At 36.8% G+C, this 27,605-nt stretch overlaps 1 protein-coding gene across 1 annotated transcript in view; it reads left to right on the forward strand.

The window, feature by feature from the left end:
* CACNA2D3 (calcium voltage-gated channel auxiliary subunit alpha2delta 3) overlaps positions 1 to 27,605 on the forward strand; it is a 2,619,084-nt gene that overhangs the window by 1,354,779 nt on the left and 1,236,700 nt on the right. The window contains exons 13-15 of the mRNA XM_044078472.1: positions 10,802 to 10,869; positions 11,267 to 11,312; positions 11,448 to 11,545. Of these exons, the coding sequence (XP_043934407.1) occupies positions 10,802 to 10,869; positions 11,267 to 11,312; positions 11,448 to 11,545 (212 nt within the window). The remainder of the gene's footprint in view (positions 1 to 10,801; positions 10,870 to 11,266; positions 11,313 to 11,447; positions 11,546 to 27,605) is intronic.

Genomic DNA, 27,605 nt, shown 5'->3' on the forward strand with positions numbered 1-27,605 from the left:
TCAAGTACAGTCTGGGCCATACACACAAATTAAGTAAACATCAGATAAGATGAAGTCTTAGAATTTCAGTTAAACAACAAGCGAGATAAAGTGTTACATTTATACCCAGCCAAACAGCCTATAGAAGCATTGCAATATATATCACAAAAAGAGATCAAGTAAGATCAAGAAATGGCTGTGGAGGGACTGTACAGCTATGGTAAATAAAAGAATTGTAGATATAACAAACAGTTTGAATAGCATTGTCCAGAATTTGTAACAGATGGTATTACATAAAGAAAGTAGACATTTAAGGGAATAAAGAAAAAATTGGGCTGGTTTCTTAAATTTCTACTTACAAATTTGTAGGACTTCAGTCTTTGAAACAGGCTACCAATTTTTGTGGAACAGAGCACCTCTATGACACTGTTCAAGAGGAACCCGGATGAGTGGATGGGGCACCATAAATTCTTACCAGGGCTAGCACCCGCAACCCTCCTTGATGATTCCCTATTATATGATCGAAGATGTCTTGATCGAACTTGAAAGCACAAAGTGGCAAAATACTGAGATGGCATATAAATGAATTCTTTCCCTGAGAAAGAAATTGCTTGGCCGCCTTCATTATTTTGCCATTTTCGTCATTGTAGTGTAGTCTCAGAGTTGGTCAATTTAAGTGGGGGATGTGGGGGGGCACAGCCCCCCACATTGGGGGAGTGGGTGGCGAAGTCCCCGACTTTATGTAGTATTTTAAAGTTTTTTCTTTTCTTTTTTGGAACAGCAGTTTTTTTCCCTGGGAATAAAATCGCTGGTCTAAGTGGTCGGGATTGTAAGCTTTTGCTTACATGGGGTCAATAAATCAGCATTTGCTAATTTAATATAGACCCTCCTGGACATGGGCAGTCACCACTAAATGCAATCGTGGGTATTGATTAATACCTCTACAGTATTACATTGAGTTGAAACAGCAAGGCTTAAAATAACCTCTGCTATATCATCATCTATATTTTACATTTAGTTATTCAGTCCTGGAAGAATCTTTTAAAACATTTAACACACACTGTATCATCCTGCAAATTAACTAGAATTCCACAGACACACTGCTGGGAAACCTGAAATTATTGCTGTCTGGTGATTATAATAAGCCACAGTATCAGCCTGTAGTGTAATCATGACTTAGGAATTTATAAGGCTGCCTCTTTACCTGAACCATTACATTTGGTGTAGGGGTTATGCACTCTGTACAAAATGATTTGTAGCAACAACACACTTTGTACTGAACAGATCTATGTTTTTTTATATAGCCTGTAAACAGTTAGTACCAAACTGTGACAACAGAACCCCATATGAAATACTGGATTTATTGTCTTTAAATAAGAAGTTATATGCTAGTCTCACAAAGGAAGTTCACAAGAAAACAGTCATGAAATTCTAATAAAATTCTTGGGTACAAAGCAAACACAAGAATACCATTCTTTCACAAAGAATTGAACTGCTACGCCAACTTACTTTATATACCACAATGGACAGTATATACCAACCTATATTCAGTAACATAACAAATTATGCCTTGGCTTGTAAAATTAATTTTCCTGTTATTGTGTAATGAGGCCCTATATCACACATATTCTGGACATTAGTTTCGCCTTGCCTTGAGAGCAGAGGTTAGATACATCCGAGATGGAAAACAAGTATAATGGCCTCACATCAACTCACACAAGGCAGTTTACAATAAAACTTTCAGGGAATTAAAATAGTTTTATTGGTTCAAAACAGACTCTAATGCTAGTCTAATACCAGAGATTTCACTGCATCTCAATCCTGATTTACATGCCATAATGATGCCTATGACAGCGGGCAGAGTCTAGGCCACCCACATATGCAGTATCAGAATCATTATCTTGGGTAGATGAAAAATATATTACTTCTGGGTTAATGAAGACAAAGGGATCATATATTCTGGACATTACTTTCACCTAATCTTTTGAAGAAAGGTCACATATTACATACCTCTCAACTGTCCCTGATTTTGACTTAAATTTTAACTCTGTCCCTCTTAATCCCTTCTAAAACTAGTGACTTTTGGATAAAGGTGGTGAATTACACTTAATGAATAATGACAATAATTAAGAGTTATAAACTTCTTTTACCTCAGAAAATGTGTATTAATTCATACGCTCTGATTCTGTCAAATTTTCAAGTTAATAGCACTAATATTTTAAAAGTGTCTCTGATTTTTTCTTGACTTGTCTCTGATTCTGTTGAAATTTGTCCCCAATTGGTTGAGAGGTCTGAGCCCCAGGTAGAAAATGGGTATACTGCCAGACTGTAATGACAAAAGCCACCAAAATGTTGCTATATCTTTAGAGGTATGTAAATGGCTATATGTCAGTTTTATATGCAATAAAATGTCAAATAATTCTAATAAAATACTTGAATAAAATGAACACAGTCAAGAATGCCATTCTAACTTCAGTGATTTCATGGCACCACAGTCCTCATTTATATGACTGCCTTTGTATGCAAACAGAATGCAGGCTTCACTTTATATGCAGTAGAAGAAATACTGCCTTGGCTGCTGACATAAAAAAAATGCTTCTAATGTAATGAGGACTTAGTGCACATATATTCCAGATGTTAGTTTAGCCCTGCCTTTTTAGCAGTGGTCACAGAACTCTCAGGTGGAAAGTGAAGAATGTGAGAAGAAAAAGCCTCTGAAATGCTAAGTATGATAGTGGTATAAAAGTAGCAATGTGTCATTTTCCCAAGGTTATTTACAATACAAATTCAAGAATTTATAAAATAATGATTGCGTACAAAATACATACACACCTTTTACTATGAAATCATCAAATAATTATAATTGCCATGTTTCATGTTGAGAGATAATTCCTCCCAGTCATCTCAGTAATCACTCAGAAGCGATTCTATATCTGCCTTTTTCTTTTAGATATCACCTGCCTCCAAAATATGAAGCCACATGCTTTACACGTCTGATGTCTTATTAAGAAGAGAAAGAGTTTCAACATCCTGCAATAGGCAGGATGTGTACTTTTAAGCTATATGCAAGTTGCACTGCAAAGAATGTGCCTTACTTAGCAACACTGGAATGTTCTGCTTTTTGTTTTAGCAAATCACACCACAGGCTGAAATATAGAATTTCTGAATACTGTGAAGTCCTGAGTAATGTATTAGCAAAGCATGTGTACATGAGAATGGTGAAGTACATGAATTTATATTAAGAGCCGTTGAGAAAGAGATGATAAGCTCTAGAGGTGGGATATTAAATCTCAGACTGATTATGAAGAATATAACTGGATCACACTATCTCAGGCTGACAAGCATCTAAGATAGAACAATGCCGTCAGCTTCAAATCAGTTTTAAAAATTAAATGATCGTGTTATGAGTAGATTTTTTCTTTTTTAATAAGCATTACTTATGTTTTTTTTTTCTTTTTGGCTGTCCATCTCATCTCATCAGTATTTAAATGTTCTGGTACCATCCAACTATTTTTTTTTTTTTTTTAGCATAAAAGTATTGGTGACGAAGAAGAGGAAGGGGACTGTGTGGGCAGTGCCAAGGATCAGATGGTGGAAGTTGAAAAAGGGTGAGTGTGAGGTAGAGTTTAGGGAAGAGTTAAGACAGGCACTAGGAGGCAATGAAGAGTTACCGAATAGCTGAGTAACTACAGCAGAGCTGGTAAGGGAGACAGTTAGAAAAGTACTTGGTGTGACATCTGGACAGAGGAAGGAGGACAAGAAGACTTGGTGGTGGAACAAGGAAGTACAAGAGAGTATACAAAGAAAGAGGTTGGTGAAGAAGTGGGATTTTCAGCGAGATGAAGAAAGTAGACAAGAGTATAAGGAGATGAGGCGCATGGCAAAGAGACAGGTGGCGAAGGCTAAAGATAAGGAGTATGGAGATTTGTATGAAAGGTTAGACACCAAAGAGGTTGAAAAGGACCTGTACCAATTGGCTAGACAGAGGGACTGATCTGGAAAAGATATGCAGCAGGTAAGGGTGATAAAGGATAATGAAGGAAACATACTCACAAGTGAGGAGAGTGTGTTGAGCAGGTGGAAAGAGTACTTTAAGGGGCTGATGACTGAAGAGAATGAAAGACAGAGAGAAGGTAGCACGATGTGGGGATAGTGAATCAGGAAGTACAATGGATTAGCAATGAGGAAGTAAGGACAGCTATGAAGAGGATGAAGAACGGAAAGGCTATTGGTGCAGATGACATTCCTGTGGAAGCATGGATGTGTTTAGGAGAAATGGCAGTGGAGTTTTTAACCAAATTGTTTAATCAAATGGGAAAGTGGGAGGATGCCTGAGGAGTGGAGAAAGTGTTTTGGTACCGATTTGTAAGAATAAGGGTGATGTTCAGAGGTGTAGTAACTACAGAGGGATAAAACTGATCAGTCACAACATGAAGTTATGGGAAAGAGTAGGTAGGTTAAGAAGGGAGGTGATGATTTGTGAGCAGCAGTATGGTTTCATGCCAGGAAAGAGCACTACAGATGCAATGTTTGCTCTAAGAGTGTTGATGGAGAAGTATAGAGAAGGTCAGAAGGAGTTGCATTGTGTCTTTGTAGACTTGGAGAAAGCATATGATAGGGTGCCTAGAGAGGAGTTGTGGTATTGTATGAGGAAGTTGGGAGTGACAGAGAAGTATGTAAGAGTGGTACAGGATATGTACGAGGGGAGTGTGACAGTGGTGAGGGTCTGCAGTGGGAGTGATGGATGCATTTAAGGTGGAGGTGGAATTACATCAAGGATCAGCTCTGAGCCCTTTCTTATTTGCAATGTGTTGGACAAGTTGACAGATGAGGTCAGACAGGAGTCCTCAAGGACTATGATGTTTGCAGATGACATTATGATCTGTAGTGAGAGTAGGGAACAGGTTGAGGAGACCCTGGAGAGGTGGAGATATGCTCTAGAGAGGAGAGGAATGAAGGACAGGAGGACTAAGACAGACTATATGTGAGAGAATGAGAGGAAGATTACAGGAATAGTGAGGATGCAGGGAGTAGAGCTGGCAAAGGTGGATGAGTTTAAATACTTGGGATCAAGACGTCAGAGTAATGATGATTGTGGCAGGCAAGTGAAGAAGAGAGTACAGGCAGGGCAGAGTGGGTGGAGAAGAGTGTCAGGAGTGATTTGTGAGAGACAGGTATCAGTAAGAGTGAGAGGGTAGTCAGACCAACTATGTTATATGGGTTGGTGACAGTGGCAGTGACAAAAAGGCAGGAGTCAGAGCTGGACATGGCAGAAATGAAGATGTTAAGATTTGCACTGAATGTGACGAGGATGAACAGGATTAGGAATCAGTATATTAGGGGGTCAGCCCAGGTTGGATGGTTTGGAGACAAAGCTAGAGAGGTGAGATTGTGTTGGTTTTGACATGTGCTGAAGAGGGATGCTGGGTATACTGGGAAAAGGATGCTAAGGCTGGAGCTGCCAGGTAACAGGAAAAGAGGAAGGCCTAAGATAAGGTTTATGTATGTGGTGAAAGAGGACATGCAGGTGCTTGGTGTGACAGAGCAAGATGCAGAGGACAGGAAGACATGGAGACAGTTGATCTGCTGTGGTGGACCCTAATGGGAACAGCCAAAAGAAGAAGAAGAAGAAGAAGAAGAGCATAAGATAAAGTACTGTTTCCAGTGTGAAGGCTTGCACATTTTATTATAGTTTTTAGTAAACATTTACCACTGTTTCCTAAACTGGATTATGTTTTTTGCTCCCTCTGACCATGTTCCTGTTTGGTGTTTGGGATAGTGAAGACACCCCAAAGATGTAGGGCAAGTTTTTGCATCAGAATGAGAAAACTGGTCTGGTAAATGGTATATATGAATTCACTGTGATAGTAGGTTGCCATTGCAGGATGTGAATTTGTTTTGGACTGGTTTTAGTACAGAGGTTTGGTAGGTTTGGGAAGGAATCTGGAGTGCCTTTCATTTACAGAAATACATTGTTATTTGATGGGGAGCCAGAGAAATAATAGTAGCTAGATGACCACATTCCTTGGAGAGCAAGTATTTGGTGGTGAAAGTTAAGTCATTATTGCAAGGAGTAATTTAGTGGAAATGGAGGGACTTACGATGGAACATTTCAGGCTATTAGGACAAGTTGTTACACAGGTGATACAGAATGCTGTAGACGATTAGAGATGAGGATAAGCTAGGATATCACTGGCAGAACTTTGGATAAGAATAAACAAGAAGAGAATGAGAGGATAACTGAGACAGAGGGAGCACAAAATAATAGCAAAAGTGAGGTAAAGGTTGAGGATGTTCCAGCTGAAGTATAGTGAATGTAGTAGAGTGGAGTGGTTGTGTGGCATGTTGCAGTATGTGTGAGGTGTCAAACAGGAGATATTGGGGTGACTAACAGTGCATGAGAATGTTTCACGGTATGCAGTGTAGAGTACAGTAATTAGATCTTGACTTGTCACACTAGTTCGTACTTAAATGTTGAATCGATATGCATGGAATATTTGAATTGTTTATAAAAAACTGGCCACGGTGGTGCAGCAGTACCATTGTTGCCTCACAGCAAGAGGTTCTCCTGTTCAATTCACGGCTGGAGTGCCTTCTGTGTGGAGTCTGCATGTCCTACCCATGGTCGAAAGACATGCGTGAATGGGCGTGCCTTCGCTGAAGGTTGGGCGTAGGGCTGGCAACTCGGCGCCATAAAAATCTACTGCCAATCATTAGCGGACCGGAGTTTTGCTGTGGCGACCCCTAACTGGGAAAAGCCGAAAAGACAAACAACATAGAAAACTTAATAGAATTTATTTAGAAAAGAAACTATCAGGAGGAATCTCCTAGTTCTAATGAAGAATCAATGATATCTACATTTTGTTATCTTTTCATTCATGTACCACAGAACTGGCAAGCAACATCCTCCACTGTTTGCTATCCATTACATTTGCTTCACTCATGAATGATTCCATTGCCTTTCCTAAATATAACTTCAGACAGTGTGGAGATAGGTATAGAGATGCTAAGTAAAATAAGTCAGATCACATGTCTTCTCTTTTCCACCCACTCACACCTCCCACTATATGTGTTACCGTCACCTACTATTTCTCCAAGTGGTCTTTATCAATGCCTTATGACTTATAATGGATATGGCTGCTACACCATGGGTGACAAGCAGTTGTTCTACCACCTTTATTTTGTGGCTGTTAACCATTTTAATATAGAATGCAAGACTTTCCTTTCTGTCTTTTCATACCATCTTTGCCTTCCATTGTTGCTGGATTCCCTGTACTCAAAAACTTGGCCTTCTGCAGGATTATTTTGCATCTACTTTGTGGGCAGTCTTCCAAAGCATCCAAAGGTGATCCTCATCCCCAGACTGACAGCTTTTCTTCCCCTTCCTTCTGGAGCACTCCTTACATTTGCATATTTCCTCTCCTTCTTTACATACAGGAATATCCCTAGTCACTCCCAAAAGATTTAACTATAATCATATGCCCATTCCTCCAGATCCTGTACTTTGTTAGCCTGTGCATGTAACTGCTTTGTAATATTGCAGTCATGTCCTGGATAAAAAAAACACTGACTCCTGTTTGTAAGTGTGCACCCTCAGCATACCTCTGAACCTTTTAGAGTAAGAAGTCTGGACAAAGAACAAAAAATAGAGAGAGATTTTAGATATTGTTCTTATAAAGTTAGAAAGTTAGTAGAATGACATGTTTTATATTAGCATGCATTTTCTAAAGAATAAAAAGTCAGAATCTCAAATGTGTGTCATTATTTGCTGACTTCATTTCTCAGTGATTTACCAAAAACACAAATTTTATGAGGAACAGTCCAAAAATATGAGGCAAAAATATGGACATTCTGCGAAAATCTGGATTGTTGAGAGCCAAGGCCCTTAGTTAATCTGTCTCTGTGCTTAAGGCAGTTACATTGTATTGTTGTTAGAAAAGCTAGGTCTTCATACCTCATGGTCCTTTCCAGCATCGCCATCATTTTATCTACTATTTTGGAAATCTACTTGCTCTCTTTCTGCCATTGTTTCAGTATGGGAAAGAATTAATTTGCTTTCACCTTTCCGCTTTTATGCACTTTACCATCTGCATCTATTGGGAGCTCAGTTTACCATGTTGAGCTCCATGACACACCCACCACTACTGTACTTTATGGAGTAATAAAGATTTGTAAACGATTCATAAATTTACGTATAGTAAACCAGTGACCAATGATTTAAAGGCAACTTTGCTGTGTTAGGCTGTAAGCATTATTTACTACAACAGAAGAAAAGGTAACCTTCATAGCCATCTGTTTTTCCTCAGTTCATGTCCATTATATCTGCTCAACTTATTCCAGCTAGGGACATTTCTGTATATCCAGTCCAGCAGTATTTAATCTGAAAAAAATGACTCTATCTATATATATATATATATATATATATATATATATATATATATATATATATACACACACACACATATATATATATATATATATATATATATATATATATATACACACACACACACATATATATATATATATATATATATATATATACAGATATATATATGTATATATATATATATATATATATATATATATATATATATATATATATATATATATATATATATATATATGTGTGTGTATATATATATATATATATATATATATATATATATATGTGTGTGTGTGTGTGTGTATATATATATATATATATATATATGTGTGTGTGTGTGTGTGTGTGTGTATATATATATATATATATATATATATATATATATATATGTGTGTGTGTGTGTGTGTGTGTGTGTATATATATATATATATATATATATATATATATATATATATATATATATATATATATAGCTTCCATTGTTGGTAATAAGCTACACCAAAATGGTAATCAGTATTTGAGTCTTTGATATAATTGATACATTTCCATAATCCATTAACATATTCTGGCAAATTTCTTCACTGCACTGCATTCTTGACTCACTTGGCTATAGAACAAAGAAGCAGCTGGTTGCAAAAAGTAGTAGTACCAGTTATAACATCACTGGAGATATGCACATTTCCCTTGAAAAACTGTGGTAGGTGATAGAGTCTAGCTTGTTAGCCTGAGAACATTTTTAAATATCTGTGTGCCATCATGCAATCAAGAGGCAGCATGTGCTGAATCAGTTAAATTTTTTCAGATGAAATTTGCATATCTCTCATGTTGATTTGATAAATGGAGGTTTGTCATGTCTTTGCAATCTATGAGTAAGACAATAAAATGAGTTATATACATTAAGCTTTATTCCTCCTTAAAATGTCATAGTAGGCATGATTTGTATCAATCAGCTTTTATGAAATGTCAAAGCATAAAGGCAGCCCTGTTAAGGCTAGTTAATGGTGTCCTTAATGCCAAATAGGTGAAATTATGTTATCTTACTTCTACTTCATTACTCTATAACACATTATACTAAGGACCACTTTATTATTTTGCAGTCTAAAGTTTGGTCTGCATCCTACCTGTAGGAAATGCTTATAGACAGTGACCTGAAAAATGCACTAATTTGTGAGATACCCTCTGGAATGCATAAGCCATCAGGGTTTTATTTTGACCCATTGCTGTTTACAGGGCATATGTCAACAATGGTGGGGTGCCTTATGAAAGACTGGACTGTGGTACCCCAGCAATGATATCCAGCAATCTCATTCCCTGTCTGTGCTGTGATACACATGACTACCAGTGCAGGAGAACCAGGAGGGGTCTAGTATCACCTGGAACAGCATATCAGGCTGAAACTAATTCCGTTAAAGATGGAAGCATTGGTGGTACATATTATACTTTGCTTCTATGCCTTTTCTGACCTGTAGCCCACATTGTGTTTAGCAAAAAGTCAGAACAGGTTTCTGTGGATTGAAATCTCCAAATGATTTTCACCAGCCATCCGACATTTAAAAAATAGGTCACCATCTATTAGAATATCTTGTTTTTAAATGAAAAATAGCACCATCTATCAAACAATGATTGTCCAGCAGTTTGCACGCAGAGGTATATTTTGACTGGCTATTGCCTCAACTATTATTTAGGTTTTTTTAATATGGGACACAGGTGATGTCAAGTGTTGCAGAGTTCTACAGTTAGGCTTTTTATAGGCATGTGTTATTCAGCTTTTGCAGACTCTAAACTTGCTACCCATTATGTGAAAGATGAAGGTAGACATGATACAGGTCCATTTACCTCATCTATGCTGCTGAAGGGCTATTGATTGTTTTAAGGGTTTGATTGGAAACATCAGCTCAGTGTTCTGTTGCCTTTCAACAGATCCAACTATGTTGAATTGACCATCTTGCCAGATTTTGATAAACATAGGAACTGTATATATTAAGTCTTGTATATAACATATTTTTCTAACAGTATTTAGTTGTTTTTTTAATGTTCTAATGTTTTTCACAGTCTTAACTGTTTTACATACTTGTAATATGTTTAAATGATAGGCATATAAAATAAATTTGATTGATTGATTGAATCCTACCGGAGTCCCCCCACTAAATATATCATTTGCATGTGCCAGTCATTTCCTGTATTTAAGATTTCTTTTTAGTTACTCAGTGTTAGAATACAATATGACAACAGAGGTTTAACATCCTACATTTTAGCAGCCAGCTTGTATCCAGCAGAAACATGAGTCATATGAAAGTTGTTTGAGAAAGTGTGTTTTATCATTTATAATAATCCCAGATGTCTGATGTGTTTCTGCCATGAATTCAGCTAAACGCAACTATAACATATTTCATATAGAAAAGACAGATTATAACATATATATTATTTTCTACACAGCCTAGGTGTGGCTTTATCTAGAGGACATGGCAGATACTTCTTCCATGGAAATGTAACAATCGATGAAGGTAAAGTGAACTTTTTTGCTTTTGTGTAGTAGATATAACTCCCAGTTAGTAAACTTGAATTACCTACCAATGAATTTTCAGAAGGTTTGACTGTGATAACTTCTGTAGTGCAGTTTAGTAGCACAGTCTAGTCTATCCTCATTACAGAAATTTCCAAATATTTGCATTTGTTTTGTTATTTATTTATTACAACAGGGAGTGTAATATATTACCAACTAAATAGTTACTCACTACTTACTTAACATTTTTTGTAAAGTGTTGCAGTAAAATCAGAGTAAACGCTGCGTAAAATGTAAATGTAGTATAGCCGACTGAAGATACCAATTTTGATGTAACATGAATCTGTCTTTGTTATATTCAGTTCAGTCTAAATTCTAGACTTTTGATTTTTTTGCAGGTTTACATGATTTAGACCATCCAGATATGTCTCTGGCAGATGAATGGTAAGGCTTACAGAAAACAAGAAGCTTACAAAATTTGTACACATACAATTCACATTCTGTACTTGATAGTAAATAAAATGATATCATGCCAAGCAGTAACACTGTTCTTTTGTAATGTTTTTATTATGTGCGCAGGACATACTGCAACACAGACTTAAAACCTGCACATCGGCATTTATCCCAGCTGGATGCTATAAAACTCTACCTCACAGGAAAACAGCCATCACTTCAATGTAAGAAGGATAAATATGTTATTTTTAACAAACCTCCTTTTCCAATCTGTAAAATCTTAAGAAATGCTAAATCTCCCTAATGATTACTTTAAGAAATGCATGTTCACTGTAACCATCATTTTTAAAGATTGTTTTATTATAGTTCATTGTCTGTTTTAGATTATATCAGCATTAAATATATATAAGAGGACTCTCAGAACATATACCCAAAGCTGTTGCAGGCAACTGGAATATTTTACAGAGACTACTTAGACATTAACTGTGTGTAGCTCTAGTTTGTTTTCTAGTGCGAGCTGCCATTGATCAGTTAAATTAAATTTTCTATAATTTAAGCAGAGCATATGCCATCAGTTTTAGCTACTACTACAGAACTACAACTTAAACTTTTTAAAAATGTTATTGGTTTCATTGCCAGGTAAGTAAAGTTAGCCAGAAGTTAGTTTTCGGCTGCAAACTGGGTAATACTAGAATATATATAAGAGCAAAAAAATGAATAGAAATGTGCAATTTGTTAGTATATCACATACATTTCAGTTGATGGCAAAGAGCTGTGGTAGTCTCAAAGCATCAAAAATAAAAGTGCAGTTGCATAATATCATAGCTCTAAATGTATATAAAATTCCAACTGTAAAGGCAGATTTTACAGACATTGCTATCTACTATGGATTCTTTCAGCAGTCCTGGTTTCAGAGCAACGGTAGCATTTAACAGTTTCTGAAGCTCGGCTTGCAGTGAGTATAGTCTAAGGAGCACAGGTGGGCTACTGTGCCGACCCCAACAAGACCAGTACTGACGACACTGGCAAGAATTACAAAGTGATCTAGGTCATTTGATGGTATGATCGTCACTGAACAAAATTGGCTGAAAGCTAGTTTGATTGAATTACAATTAATAGAACACATTCCATGCAACAGATATACCACAGAAATATTTTTTAAGCAACAGTTCACCCATCCATCATGTCCCCATATACCCCGTTACCTCCATATACTATCACAGTCACGCACCTGTAGAGAAAAAGAAAAAAATACTACACATTGAGTCAGTGCTGACACACAAAGTATATACAGATCCAGAGGTGCAACATAACAGTGGCCATTGCCATATCTCTTCAAGACTAACTTTCTTTTAATAACTGCTAAATCAGAAATGAAACTATCACCTATTATCTATGGACTTCTACACTATTCTATCAATAGTGATTCAGTCAGATGAGTTTGACCATTCGTAATTCAGTGATTACATGTGGAGAAACCAAGTATTATGCAAGGCAGACAGAATGATAAGATGTGCTCAAGTTCTTGGAAATGTATGCATCGGGAACAAGCCTCTACACATAAATCTTTCCAGAGGACAAGTATTTCCACTGGGGTTCTAAGACTGGTGAGTGGAACTTCGCTACTTTTCTGCTATGACAGAAAAAGCTGGCAGAAAACTTAATGTACTGAATGTGCATGGAATATCATTCCTCACCTTACAGGTTAATGTCCTGAATGTGTATGGAATATCACTCCACAGCTTACAGCTCAGTGTCCGGAATTTGTATGGAATATCACTGCATAGCTTAAAGCTTAATGTCCTTAATGTGTATTTAATATCACTCCACATCTTAGAGCTTTATGTCCTGAATACATATGGGATATCACTCCATAGCTAAAAGCTTAATGTCCTGAATGTGTATGAAATATCACTCCACAGCTTACAGCTCAGTGTCAGGAATCTGTATGGAATATCACTCCACAGCTTATTGCTTAATGTCCTGAATGTGTATGAAATATTACTTCACACCTGAGAGCTTAATGTCCTGAATGTGTATGAAATATTAATTCACACCTTAGAGCTTAATGTCCTGAATGTGTATGGAATATTACTAAACACCTGAGAGCTTAATGTCCTGAATGTGTATGGAATATTATTTCACACCTTAGAGCTTTATGTCCTGAATGTGTATGGAATATTACTTCAGACCTTAGAACTTAATATCCTGAATGTGTATGGAATATTACTTCATACCCTAGAACTTAATGTCCTGAATGTGGGTGGAATATTACTTCATACCTGAGAGCTTAATGTCCTGAATGTGTATGGAATATTACTTCACACCTTAGACCCTAATGTCCTGAATGTGTATGGTATATTACTTCACACCTTAGAGCTTTATGTCCTGAATGTGTATGAAATATTACTTCACACCTTAAAGCTTTATGTCCTGAATGTGTATAGGTTCATAGGTGTGTATTAGGCTAATGGTCATGGAGCCTTTACAAGCCTAGCCCATAGGATTACCCTGGCATCGTGCCACCCGACCTTAGTTCCGAGTGCCTCTGTCGAGTAGAGCCATTGGAGTGATCCCCAGGGTGAATTTTCTATTTCCCATCCATTCATCAAGATTTCTCTTGAAGTGGGCCAATGAAGTGCTCTGTTTGACATGTATGGGAAGTCTATTCCATAGCATGGGCAGTCTCTGGGTTATGAACCTGTCCCTCCAGCTTGGTCTGTTGATTGTGGTAATGAGGTTGAGGTCTCTAGAGCATGTGTTGCAGAGGGAGTAGGATGTCGTTAGATGTAGCATTTCTAACAGAGCTGAGCCAGACATGACTTTGTAAGTCAAGCAGAGATAGCATGTAAGTAGGCAATATGAGACAGGGAATAGTTGGAGTTTTTTTGAGCCTGTACTTATAAGACAAGTGTTTATGGCCTAGGATCCTCTTTGTGAGGTACTTTTCTGGCCTCTTCAGTTGTTGCAGGTGTTTAGTGAGGCACATGCCAAATGAGGCATTGTTCTCGATGATTGGCCTAATGAGGGAAGAGTAGAAGGAAACAATGACCCCTTTCTTCCTGGATGCAAAACCCTTAGTAATGAGATGTGCCACATAGAAGGATGGAATGTATGGAATATTACTTCACACCTTAGAACTTTATGTCCTGAATGTGTATGGAATATTACTTCATACCTTAGAGCTTAATGTCCTGAATATGCCTGGAATATTACATCATAACTTGCAGCTTTATGTCCTGAATGTGTATGGAATATTACTTCATACCTTAGAACTTAATGTCCTGAATGTGTACGGAATATTACATCACACCTTATATGGAATATTACTTCATACCTTAGAACTTGATGTCTTGAATGGGTATGAAATATTACTTCTCACCTTCTACCTTAATGTCCTGAATGTGTATGGAATATTACTTCACACCTTACAGCTTAGTGTCCTGAATGTGTATGGAATATTACTTCACACCTTATAGCTTAATGTCCTGAATCTGTATGGAATATTACTTCACACTTTACAGCTTAATGTCCTGAATGTGTATGGAATATTACTTCACACCTTACAGCTTAATGTCCTGAATGTGTATGGAATATTACTTCACACCTTATAGCTTAATGTCCTGAATCTGTATGGAATATTACTTCACACTTTACAGCTTAATGTCCTGAATGTGTATGGAATATTACTTCACACCTTACAGCTTAATGTCCTGAATCTGTATGGAATATTACTTCATACCTTAGAACTTAATGTCCTGAATGTGTATGGAATATTACTTCACACCTTACAGCTTAATGTCCTGAATGTGTATGGAATATTACTTCACACCTTACAACTTTATGTCCTGAATGTGTATAGAATATTACTTCACACCTTAGAACTTAATAGATGAAAGGGTATGGAATATTACTTCATACCTTAGAACTTAATGTCCTGAATGTGTATGGAATATTACTTCGCACCTTACAGCTTAATGTCCTGAATGTGTGTGGAATATTAATTCACAACTTATAGCTTAATATCCTGAATGTGTATGTAATATTGCTTCATACCTTACAGCTTAATGTCCTGAATGTGTATGGAATATTACTTCACACCTTACAACTTAATGTCCTGAATGTGTATGGAATTGTACTTCACACCTTATAGCTTAATGTCCTGAATGTGTATATAATATTACTTCACACCTTACAGCTTAATGTCCTGAATGTGTATGGAATATTACTTCACACCTTATAGCTTAATGTCCTGAATGTGTATGTAATATTAATTTACACCTTACAGCTTAATGTCCTGAATGTATATGGAATATTCCTTCATACCTTACAGCTTAATGTCCTGAATGTGTATGGAATATTACTTCACACCTTATAGCTTAATGTCCTGAATGTGTATGTAATATTACTTTACACCTTATAGCTTAATGTCCTGAATGTGTATGGAATATTCCTTCATACCTTACAGCTTAATGTCCTGAATGTGTATGTAATATTACTTTACACCTTATAGCTTAATGTCCTGAATGTGTATGGAATACTCCTTCACACCTTACAGCTTAATGTCCTGAATGTGTATGGAATATTACTTCACACCTTACAGCTTTATGTCCTGAATGTGTATGGAATATTACTTCACACCTTACAGCTTAATGTCCTGAATGTGTATGGAATATTACTTCACATCTTACAGCTTAATGTCCTGAATGTGTATGTAATATTACTTTACACCTTACAGCTTAATGTCCTGAATGTGTATGGAATATTACTTCACACCTTACAGCTTTATGTCCTGAATGTGTGTGGAATATTAATTCACACCTTACAGCTTAATGTCCTGAATGTGTATGGAATATTACTTCACACCTTACAGCTTTATGTCCTGAATGTGTATGGAATATTACTTCACACCTTACAGCTTAATGTCCTGAATGTGTATGGAATATTACTTCACACCTTACAGCTTTATGTCCTGAATGTGTATGGAATATTACTTCACACCTTACAGCTTAATGTCCTGAATGTGTATGGAATATTACTTCACACCTTACAGCTTAATGTCCTGAATGTGTATGGAATATCAGACTACAGCTTAGAGAGAGACCTGTAAAAAGATCAGTTCTCTTCAGGATGCATCTGCCAGTGATGATCTTCAAATTCAGTACTGAGGAGTATCCAAAGCAAATGTGTGGCAACCAAAGGTTGGCGTGGTGCAGACAGTAAGAGAGGTCCCCTGCCAGTGGAGGGCAATTAAAAAGATTTACCATTTGTAAGGTGCAGTCAGAAAAGAAAAGGTTTATACCCATATCTTTATATTTCAGCAAGGAATAAATAAGAACAGCAGTGCAGTTAGCTTGTCAATATTTGTGTGTGTGTGTGTGTGTGTGTGTGTGTGTGTGTGTGTGTGTGTGTGTGTGTGTGTGCAGGTGATTACAATAAGTTATTGATTCATGCTTTTTGTGCAAATATGTAGTAATGTGGACAGCTGTAGTCAGAGGGGATGTAAGTGGGTAAATTGCCACCTTTTGGAATGGTTACTGTAGCATCATCTGAATAATATATGTATTAATTTGCTGGGCTCAAATTGGATGGTATTTTGTGCATATATCTGCTAAAATGGGATAGTTCAAGCCAGATCCCCACTTATTTCTTCCTAACCACTGCTTTAACTAGCATTGTACAATGAAACAGTATTCATTCTCTGGACCAAGAGTTAGTAGATAGTTGGGTAGAGGTGAAAATGGCCTAATTCTTATTTAGTCAAAGTAAATATCTAACGTTTTATAATAAAATAGTATTTCACGCTCATGTCATTGTAATGAAGATTTCCCAAGGTGTGAATAGAGTGATCATTCTTGAAGTAGGAGAAAGGAAGGTCTAGTTAGTGTCAGTTGTAGAGCAGGTAGCACACTCATCTTTGTTGTAGAAAGCTGTGGGTTCTATTCCCACTCCAGGAGACTGGGTTACTGACACTGCAGTGCAGCATTAGGCAGTACTGCATTCTTGAGTGTATCATTGTTTGAATGAGAAGTTAAACTAAGATCATATCTGCTTGATTCAGTGGTAGTTAACATAGATATAAAAGATCTCATGGCACCTATTGAAAAGAGTGGGTTAAGGTCTCATATGACTTATCCAAATTTCCCCTGATAGAATAAATACCACCTTGGGTCTTCCATGAAAAGAGGCTATCAGGCTGGTGGGACTTTCCAGTCAACAAAGGCTAAATAATAAAATAAAGAAATGAAATAGTCAGCCTCTTACCTTATTTTGAGGATTTCATTTTTTCTTTAGTTGTCAGAAATGTTGAGCAATCCATCAAAGCTCAGAGCAGACTGTTCCTACAAGTGCTACACTCTATGGCTTCTAGTGAGAGGATATACATTGCCCTATATGTCACCTCAACAGTTGTGCTTTATCTGTTTTAGTCAGGAACACCCCACCACAAAAAAATGTCTTATAGCAATTCTTTCTTCTTTGAAAAAAAGATCATACTAAAGGATAAGCAATACATTCCTTAGCAGAAAACCTTAAACTTGATTGAGCTATAATAAAGTTATGTGACTGCCTTATTCATATAGCATCTCTCTGTATAGGCTAATTTAAAAGTCAGTATGCTGTGCCCTTGCAGAGATTCTATCTTTATAGTGATTATAATAAAGTAATGTTCCCCATTATTAAGATATCATCATCAGTATTTATAACTCAGTGGCATTCTTGTATGTCACTCATTTTGGCTGTAAAGATATGAAGACGTTCCACACAACCCAATTAAAACTGGAAGCTTAAATATTTAGTAATCTATGTTCTTCTGTAAAGCTTGTTGTCTTGTTTCTGCCTGACAGTCTAAACAAAACATTTATTTATTTTCTCAACTTCTGAGCATATAGTTTTGAGTCATTGTACAAGCCTTTCTTGGGTAGGATTGTTTCATAAGTTCCCTCTTTCATATGCAGTAAAAATACAGATGCACTTACTGGCTGAATAAATCTCTTCTGCCTGCTAATCTGCTCATGTCACAAGCATGCTGACAGGTTTTTTTTTCCTGTGTTTGTGTCATTAATCCGACTCTGATGACAGAAGACGTAACAGTTCAGCAGCCACTCACACTGGAGAATCTGCTGAGTGACATGAAAATTACATGCTGTTGCAACACCAGGAAATGTCTCTGGCAGGAAGAGATGTACATAAAGTTAAGTTTAGTGTAGACATCTCTAAAGCAAGACAAAACATGCTGCAGCCTTTTAAGTGATGTGCCCTTTTTCAGTAAAAACACAATGGCACCCTATGTTGACACCTAGTTCATCTGTCATTAAGGCTGGCTCTGCAATATCTGAAAAAATACCTTGCATGAGAATCGTCCTATATTTACACACTGATGTCAAAGTTAAACCTATCAGCTGAACAGCAAACTAAGCCAGTCGTAAGAGCAAGTAATAATACAACTGACAAAGCCATTCCTAAGATTGACCACTTGTTTGGCACTGCTAACCCTGTTGCAGACAGAGGATGAGGTTTTGTTCTGTTTTGCTCTACTTCTGTACCTATCTTGTAAGTTTAATTTATATATCATATTTGGCAATCCATAATCCATTACAATTTTCAGAGAGAGAGTTACTGAATTAATTATAAACTTCTATAGCAAGACACTAAAACATCAACCAGAAAAAAAGTTAAACAATAAAAAATATCACTGTAACGGGTGTGCTCCAAGTCACAGCCTCGGACCATAAAAAAGAAAAACATTTTTTTTTTTGCAAGAGGCAAGTCTTCCTGCATCCCCATGTGAGAAAACCATTTATTGCAACCATAGCTGCCTGCCATATTGCTTTCTGCTTTACAGTAAACTCTCAGTTAACCAGTACCCATGGGGATTGGTAGATGCCGGATAACTGTAGTTTCTGGTTGCTTGAGAGTTACTATTAATAATAGGCCTGACTAATATCGTACCCTATACCTTTTGTTTGGTTTGACTTCTTCTTAGGTTGGGGCGAGAGGGAATGTATTCCTATCTTCCTTTTTAAAACTCCAAAACTCTAAAAACGTAAGCTATGTTTCTGCAGGGGGGGAAACAAAGTGCAACATGAAATTCGTACTGTATTTCTTTGATTTTTTTTTCTGGTTGCTTGAGTTCCGGTTACCTAAGAGTTTACTGTATTTTGCTCAACTACCTATTGTTCTGTGTAGTAACTGTCCTAGCAATATACATAGTACGTCAGAAGAGTTGCTCATGATGATGGCACATGAAATAATTTGTCTGCAATTTACTCCTGTAAGATAGACAAACATGAAAAATATAAAGCAACATCATTTTTGTAAAATAAATATGACAAACAATGGCATTTTACAAAATTAGGACACTTGCAGCTTAGGACCGCCTTAGCTGCAACCATGCCTTTCAGTTTGATAAATTTTTATTTTTTGTCATATTGTGAAGCATCTGTGCAGTAGCATACCAAAATTCTCACTGCAAAATATCTGCTGATATTCATTGCTAGCACATGACAAACTATGTTTTTATGATGATAACTACTATTTAATCCACAGCAGTCATCACCTTAGTATATCCTGGCAGAAAGAGTCACACATGGCTCAAATTGTCTTAATATATGTTATTTCAATATGTCTAGCAATGCCTTGGCTTGCTTACTTTTGGTAGCTGTTCTTATGACCTTTCTTTCACCCTTTTCCTTGGTTTTACCTTTCTCATTGATGATTAGGCCAGTGGATACCAATATAACCTGAAATACTTAGATGCTCTGGCATGCAGACATCACTCACTTCCATTTCATAGACTATAACTGCAATGGGAAATTATGGATATGTGAGAATCGTAGCAGTATTCCTTATGGCTTTTTGGAATAAACATATTGATATATGTTTTCAATAGTTTAGAACTTTTAGACTTAGTGACTGTTTTACAAAACTGTACTTTTGTTTTGTATACCTAAATAATGCAATGACTTATATCAGCAATAGCCAATATTTATCAGATTAAGACAGTTCACAGCAAGTCCAAGTGTCTGATGTATTATAGTGCCTAAACCTTGCAGGTCATTTGTGTGGGTGGAAATCTCGTGTATATTTATGTACCTATTTATTGTTTTATTTATTTTTTGTTGACTAGTATAGTAGCAGTAAACTAGTAACCTCTTTTCAGGGAGACCAAAGTTGGTGTTTCTATTACTAAGAGATACTTGGCCAGGCCATCACGGAACTTCCTGTACTCTTTTCAATAGATGCCGTCAGATATTTTACATCCAGCTCTACTCCAAACAACTCAAGTAGGTAGGGCCATGGTTTAATATCTCATCCAAAAGACAATACACTCTGGAGGCTAGCAACCCTCTAATTCTACACTGCAGTGTCAGCAATCCAGTCACCTCAAATAGAAATAGAAGCCACAGCCTTCTGGTCTTCCAGCATCAAAGGTGAATGTGTTAAATTGTCTGTCAACCCTGAAGACAAAATGCACAATGCCTCAGTTTCGCCTGCTATCTAAAAATGTTTAATTTTCTGTACAGTTTGAGTCTATGTTATTGTGCATTGTTTAACTAAGTCTGACTACTGAGTTTGTAGAATGTGTTCATCTAACCTCAATAGTAACAGCAGCTTGTACACATTTTCAAAAGGCTTTGTATCATAAATTGTTTTGATGTTTGTCCAGTCCTTTGTCAAACAATTTGTCATCCTTTAACAAACATCAAAGCTACATCTGTTACCCAGCATCTGCAGAACAGATCAACTTCAGCCCATTAGGAGGTCTGCATAACCTCTTCAGCACCATCCACTGTTCTTCCAGAAAGAATATGAGTAGTTTTACTAAATTTACATCCCCAGTGTTTAAGCAGGAATATCAAGAATAAGTTGACATTATGATGTGAACCATATTACCTACAAAAGTCCTTTAAATCAGTTATTTAATTGCTTTTAAATATTAGGGTAGGCACACACCACAGCTATTGTATTACTTCTGACTTCACCTAAGCATACATAAACTGGGAGACTTGTATTTAGTAGATCTGAGCGATCTTAAAAACAGCTATACATTTTGAATGTTTGCCAGACTGCATCATTACTGATTCAAAACTCCAATATCACAGATGTGGTTAAAGCTGGATTTGTCAAGCCTATACAAAACTGTAGACATTTTATTATCCATGCACCCATGCCTACATATCTATCAGTCTGCTTGTCTAGCTGTCGGTCCACCTCCTAATCTTTGCTCCTTTTCCCCATATAATTTTTGAAGTAAGCACCATGGTATTGATTGAGATACATACAAAAGTAATATATTACCCACCTGCAAGAGTCATAAACACAATGCACAAGCAGTCCACAACATCAGCATTTTTTGTAAACCCAGTATTCACTAAAATAACTGCATGATATAAACTAATACAAATGCCTTATGAATTTCTGTGTTCTGCTTTATTGATGGTAGTGTAGCAGTGTTAGTCATAATTTTGTGTATGTTTCCAGACAGTATGGTATAACTCAAAATCATGCAAGTTATTTCTGAGTGCAAACATGAATAACATAGTTAAAGCTAATCAGCAAGCAAAAAAATAAATAAATATTAATGATGAATTTTTATGCCTTCTGAAAAAAAGACCACACTGACAAAAAGCTGACCAATAAGTCAAAAAATAGCCTTCCATGGCCATTTTATAAGGCCAGCTGACTAAATGAGGCTTTCACTATCCTTTTGCTATAACTTACACTTGGTTTGCTGATCTTAGAATTAATTAAACTGGAGATGGGGATGATTGTGGTCTGCAACTGCCTGGCAACTGTGGGAAGTCCTTAATATGGGGGTAAAAGAGAAACTATAAAGGTGAGTGGGAAGTCCTCCATGAAAATCAGACAAAGCAAAAGTTCGGTTTGGTCAGCAGAGCCCATCTGAATGTTTTTTCAAGAACTACTCCTCCTAGGAGTCATCTAGATGTCATAATCTTTGCCAGCAATAACTAAATAAAAAAGGGTCAGTTATACAAATAAAAATATCATAGCAATTTCAGAAAAAAATCAGAGGACAAAAGGTAAATAGATATAGCAAAACAATCTGAAAAATAACAGAAAACACAAACAATAGATCATATCTATGAAGTAGCAAGCTTTATCTTTTATCAAAATGCAACATAAAATTCCCAAGGTACAGATTCCAGTTATTTTGCAATGAGAGCACTCGGCACTGCTTGACACTGTTGTACAGAGGGATGGAGTCCTGATTGCGACCCAGGTAACTGAGGTTTAATAAGCAACGCTGGCACTGATGAGGCCAGGCAAGGAGTAGGAAGCGTGAAGGGCATGGCCCAGTGGGATAGGCGAGTTGTGCTGCTCCAATGCCCAATTTAATTTAATTTAATGGGACTGCAGAATCCACCTCCTGTGCTTTGAGTTAAAGGGCATGGTTATTTAAAGGGACACCCCTTACAGAGATGAAGCAAAGTCAATCACATTCAGCCTATTGCATGTAGCTAGCATGGTACTGTGCTAACTTTGTTTCAGGTTAGGAACACTTGCAAAGAAAAGGCACAAACCACCTATAATATCTGTCTAAATAATGACCCATCCCAGCTGACCTTCACCCCTGTGATGGGGAAGAAATGGCCAAAGGTTTGATTTGCTGAGAGCAGGGCAGATGATAGCCAAACCTCTAACACTTCTATAATGAAGTTCCAAGTATATTGTCTGATCCTGTGATGACTACATTATCTTTCAAATGCCAGCCATTAGTGACCTGATTTCCAGTTAATCCTTCATGTGCCAATACTCTCCATGGTGTCACTGCCAGCTATTGTCATTGTGCATCAGAAAAAAAAGTGTAAAACACCTATATTATAGCTTAAACATATGTTTGCATTCCTTGCTCAATCAGAAATCACCCCATCCTTTTTCGCAGAAACAATCCTTAATAAAAAAGGCTATTAATAAAATAATAATAAATCCTAATATAACTGCAAAAGCAGCATATTCTAAACAGGCACATAATCATTCAAGCTACAGCTGAATAAGGCCAAGTTCAGACCAAGAAAAATAAAAACATGCATACAAAAATGAAAATATGAGATATAATTTGGAATAGTAAACATATATTCAGTCATCCACAATATATCTGCTTTTCTAAATATTTTTTCTTGAAGTCTGCAGTCATAGCAAGGTGAGCAGGGCAGACAAGACTTTCTTTTCCTATGCAACTGTCTGCAGCTCATTATGTCAGATCCACAAGCATTTCCATATGTACTGAACAATGAAAGCCCTTCAGCATGCCCTGGGTCTGCCAAAGGGACCTTCTTTCAGTGGGCCATTTATGGTACACATTCTGTGTGAGGAATACAAGGAGGCATAAAGAGTACTATAAATAGATTGAATGCCATTTATGTTGACGTACATAAAGTCAAAACAAATTGATTGACAAGTATGTATGTAGTCACACTACTGAGAATTTATCTTGGCTCATACAAAACTTAAAAAAAAAATACAAAGAAAGCATACATTTTTAAAGAGGACAAGACTGCCTTGCACCCCCATGCAGGTATCTGCACCCACCCCTGTCCGCCGACCATCTGTTTAATAAACCAAATTGTGTTGATTGAACAGATGTCGACTAACGTGTCATTCAGCAAAGTTACTGGAACCCACAGATATGTATATATGGATTCACTTCGGAATCTCGAATATTCGAAAGATCGAATTTCATATGATTGAGATCATTGTTTCAGAATGTTGAGATTCTGAAATAAATCCAAAATAGAAAAACTTTTTCAACGTTTCTGCAGCGAGGCAAGCCCCCCTGCACCCCCCACACCCCCACAACTTAAATATACCAACTCTGAGATTGCACTACAGCAAGGAAAAGGGAAATCTCCTGTTCCGCGCTGTATGCAGATCTCTGTTCCGAATTTAAAAGTTCTAAAACTTCAAATATATGGTCTCAACCATATGAATTTCAAGGTTTTAGGATTTCGAGTTTCTGAAGGGAGCCTGTATATATGGGGCTACTTCAGAAGACTGAAAACCCAAGACTGAATCCCAAAAGACTGAAAATTCAAAATACTGAATGATGGAATTTTCCCCTTCTCCACTGTTGTACAATCTTGGAGTTGGTATATATAGTTAGAAGGGTGTGTGTGTGGTGCAGCCCTCCACATAATGGGTGCAGGGGGGCTTGCCCCCTGCATTAAAAATGTGTTCAGTATTTTGAATTTCAGTCTTTTGTGATTCAGTCTTTTGATCTGTCAGTCTTCTGAACTAGACTAGTATGTGTGTGTGTGTGTGTGTGTGTGTGTGTGTGTATCTATAGATATAGATATAGATGGGTCTACTTCACATGCCTGAAATACCACATAATTGAAGACCAGATGACTGAGACGAGAATACTGACACTTCAAATAAACGAAGATCCACATAGTTAAAAGGTTTCAGAGGGTAAGTAAACACTGGTCCAAAACTCATGGAGAACACACCTCACCATCTATAACCTACCCAGGTGGGGAGCTACATCCCCCACACCCCCCAATGTGGGGGGCTGCACCCCCAACACCCCCCAATTAAATATATCAACTATTGGGATTGCACTACTATGGGAAATAGGGTGAATCTCCCCTTGTTGGCCCCATGGTTACTTACCCTGGAAAACCTTTTGGCTATGTGGATGTTCATTTATTTGAAGTTTTGGCGTTCTTATGTTGGTCATCTGGTCTTTGGTTATGTTGTATTTCTGGTATGTGAAGTAGAGCCATATAGATATAGAGTACATACATTTACATATATGACATATAGATAGAGATACGAAGATATTGGGACTGATGCCGTAAGTTGAAAATTATAATTAAGCAGTGGACTTGAAACTCACAGTATAGTGACTTAGAATGCCAGTCTTCTAGTCTAGCTGTCATGTTATTATAATATGGTATAATGGAACTCAATACCTTCACAATACATGGAAATGATATTAGAATATAAAAAAGAACTTTCTAAAATTATGTTTTTTACCATTAGTGGCAATCCTCTAGCCCCCAAACCATTCTGCCCCCCAAGAGCCAACCTGCTGTATTATTTTCCTTGAAAGAGAAACTGCTAGTGGGGTTATGTGAATTCCATAATATAATATAAGATATGATAAGAGGAACTAGTAGCTAGACATTGTATTTCTGAACATAGTAAACTATATTCTGGTTTAAGCTGGTGGTGGGAAATACTTTCAGATTCAAAAGTTTAACATGGGTATTACTCATGCTCTCTCAAAAATGTGCCATTTTTAAAATGACTAGTTGCTCCATTTTTGTAATGCATTAGAAACCTTGAGTACAGCCAAGCATGGCCCATGCATGTCAAAGCTGATACTTTTGTTTAGATAAAAACATTTATTAATTTTGTGTACTGCGGTGTGGCAGTAACTGAATGTTTGTAGTATTATCATAGAAATGAAAAAAGAAGTAGTCTGGAATGTAAAAGAGAATCCAGCAGGAAAACAGATGAGAAATTATAAAAAGACAGCAGAGATTAAAGCAAGATCACATCATATCATAAGGACAAGGAGATGATATTATGATACAAAATGTAGCATTTTTAAAATCTATGCTACTTATCATTAGTGGCAATCCTCTGGCCCCCTAGAACCTTCTGTCTCCGTAGGGCCAACCTGTCTGGATTATTCTCTTTGAAGAAGAAACTTCTGGTAGTACTTGTTGTACTTCATAATACAGTATGCTTTATAATTAGGGAAACTACTATTTGGATTTAGTTTGGACCAAATTAAACTGGGCTCCCAGATAAACCAAAGAAGGAAGACCTATGCAGATGGATTAAAACTTTAATTTATAGAAAGGATCAATAAATCAAACCTTTCAAAACACAAGAACAATATAAATGAATGTAAAAATTTAAATAAAGACAAACATAGAAGAAGAATTAGAATAAAGATGAGGCAGAGTGTTGTGAAGGCCAAGTGAAGAAGATATGAAACATTAGAAGAATAAGAAGGCCACAACATTGAATGGTGTTATGATATTCAATCACTGATGTGAAATACTACAACAAAGGGAAAGGGGGACCAAAAACTTGCTAGATAATCATTTGTTGTGATGTTCTTCTACTTCTTGACTTGTGTAGAAGATAATTGTCTGCAAGTAGATTGAAAGCTGAAATACTTGCAGCTTTATCAGGATCTCTGTCAATTAGTGAGATATTGGTGGGGGTGTGATCCATATGGAATAAATAACCATATTGAGAATTTCAGCGAACAGTCTTCCTGAAAGTTAATTCCTATGAACTGCACACCTGGAGACTGCATGAAGAGAATAATTGTACTGAATTTTCATTCCTAAAGTAGTGTGGCTCTGGGTTTTTGAAGGATAGAACCCTGAGTTTGACCCATGTAGTGGCATATATACTTGGGGGGGCACACTGATTAATGAACACTGGGGAAACCAACTCCTGTGCTGCAGGATAAATGGATTGTGTTGCAAGGTGGAATTATTCCTTGCAGAAAGAAGGGGATTGCTTTTCATGGTCAGTCAGCTGGATGATCCTTTCCCTTGTGCTATCCAAATTTTCATGGGAATGTAAGAGAATTAGCAGAAAAAAAATAAAACATTAACCTTCACAGTAGCTGCTTTAATGATAGCCCCCCCTCCCCAAGTTGACTTTTCCTCAGTAATGGGGAACAAATAGTCTAATTAGCCATGGGAGAGTTGATTGGTAGTGGTATAATGTTGCAAAAAATGCCTATAGTGTATGATAATTTAAAATAATTCCTAGAGAGTATACCACTTATCAGAATTGATTTTGCCAAAGTTTTCTACCATGCTCCAGAATATTAACAAATGAACTATTTGTGTGTGCAATGGCTGAAATCACCAACTTTCTGTGCCCATCACTTTTTGTAGCAGATCCCAGGAGTGTGCATTCTTGATCAATGTATTAAAATGCAAAAACTGAGCAGCAGATTTCTAGCATACTGTCAGAAACAACAAAACCTATTGTCTGTGTTATAGTATTCATTTGTGACATACCTTTAAATCAGTTGCCTCATTTGATTGGTTATGCATTATGTGTTATCTAAACTGTAGGCAATACACTGTTTTCTTAGTCTTGAAGTCCAATAATAATTGTGGATAAAAGCACCTATTTTTTTTATAAATTTTCTTATTGTGATTTCCACTACTGGCTGCTTGCTCCAAATCAATGACTGACCTGAACATTTATTTATCTATGTATTAATTTATCTGGTTATTGGCTATATTCACATACAACTGCTACTGTGTTTGGTTATTGTAT

This window comes from Protopterus annectens, chromosome 7.part1, assembly GCF_019279795.1.
Source record: "Protopterus annectens isolate FY-2018-M chromosome 7.part1, PAN1.0, whole genome shotgun sequence".
NCBI classification, from domain to species: Eukaryota; Metazoa; Chordata; order Ceratodontiformes; family Protopteridae; genus Protopterus; species Protopterus annectens.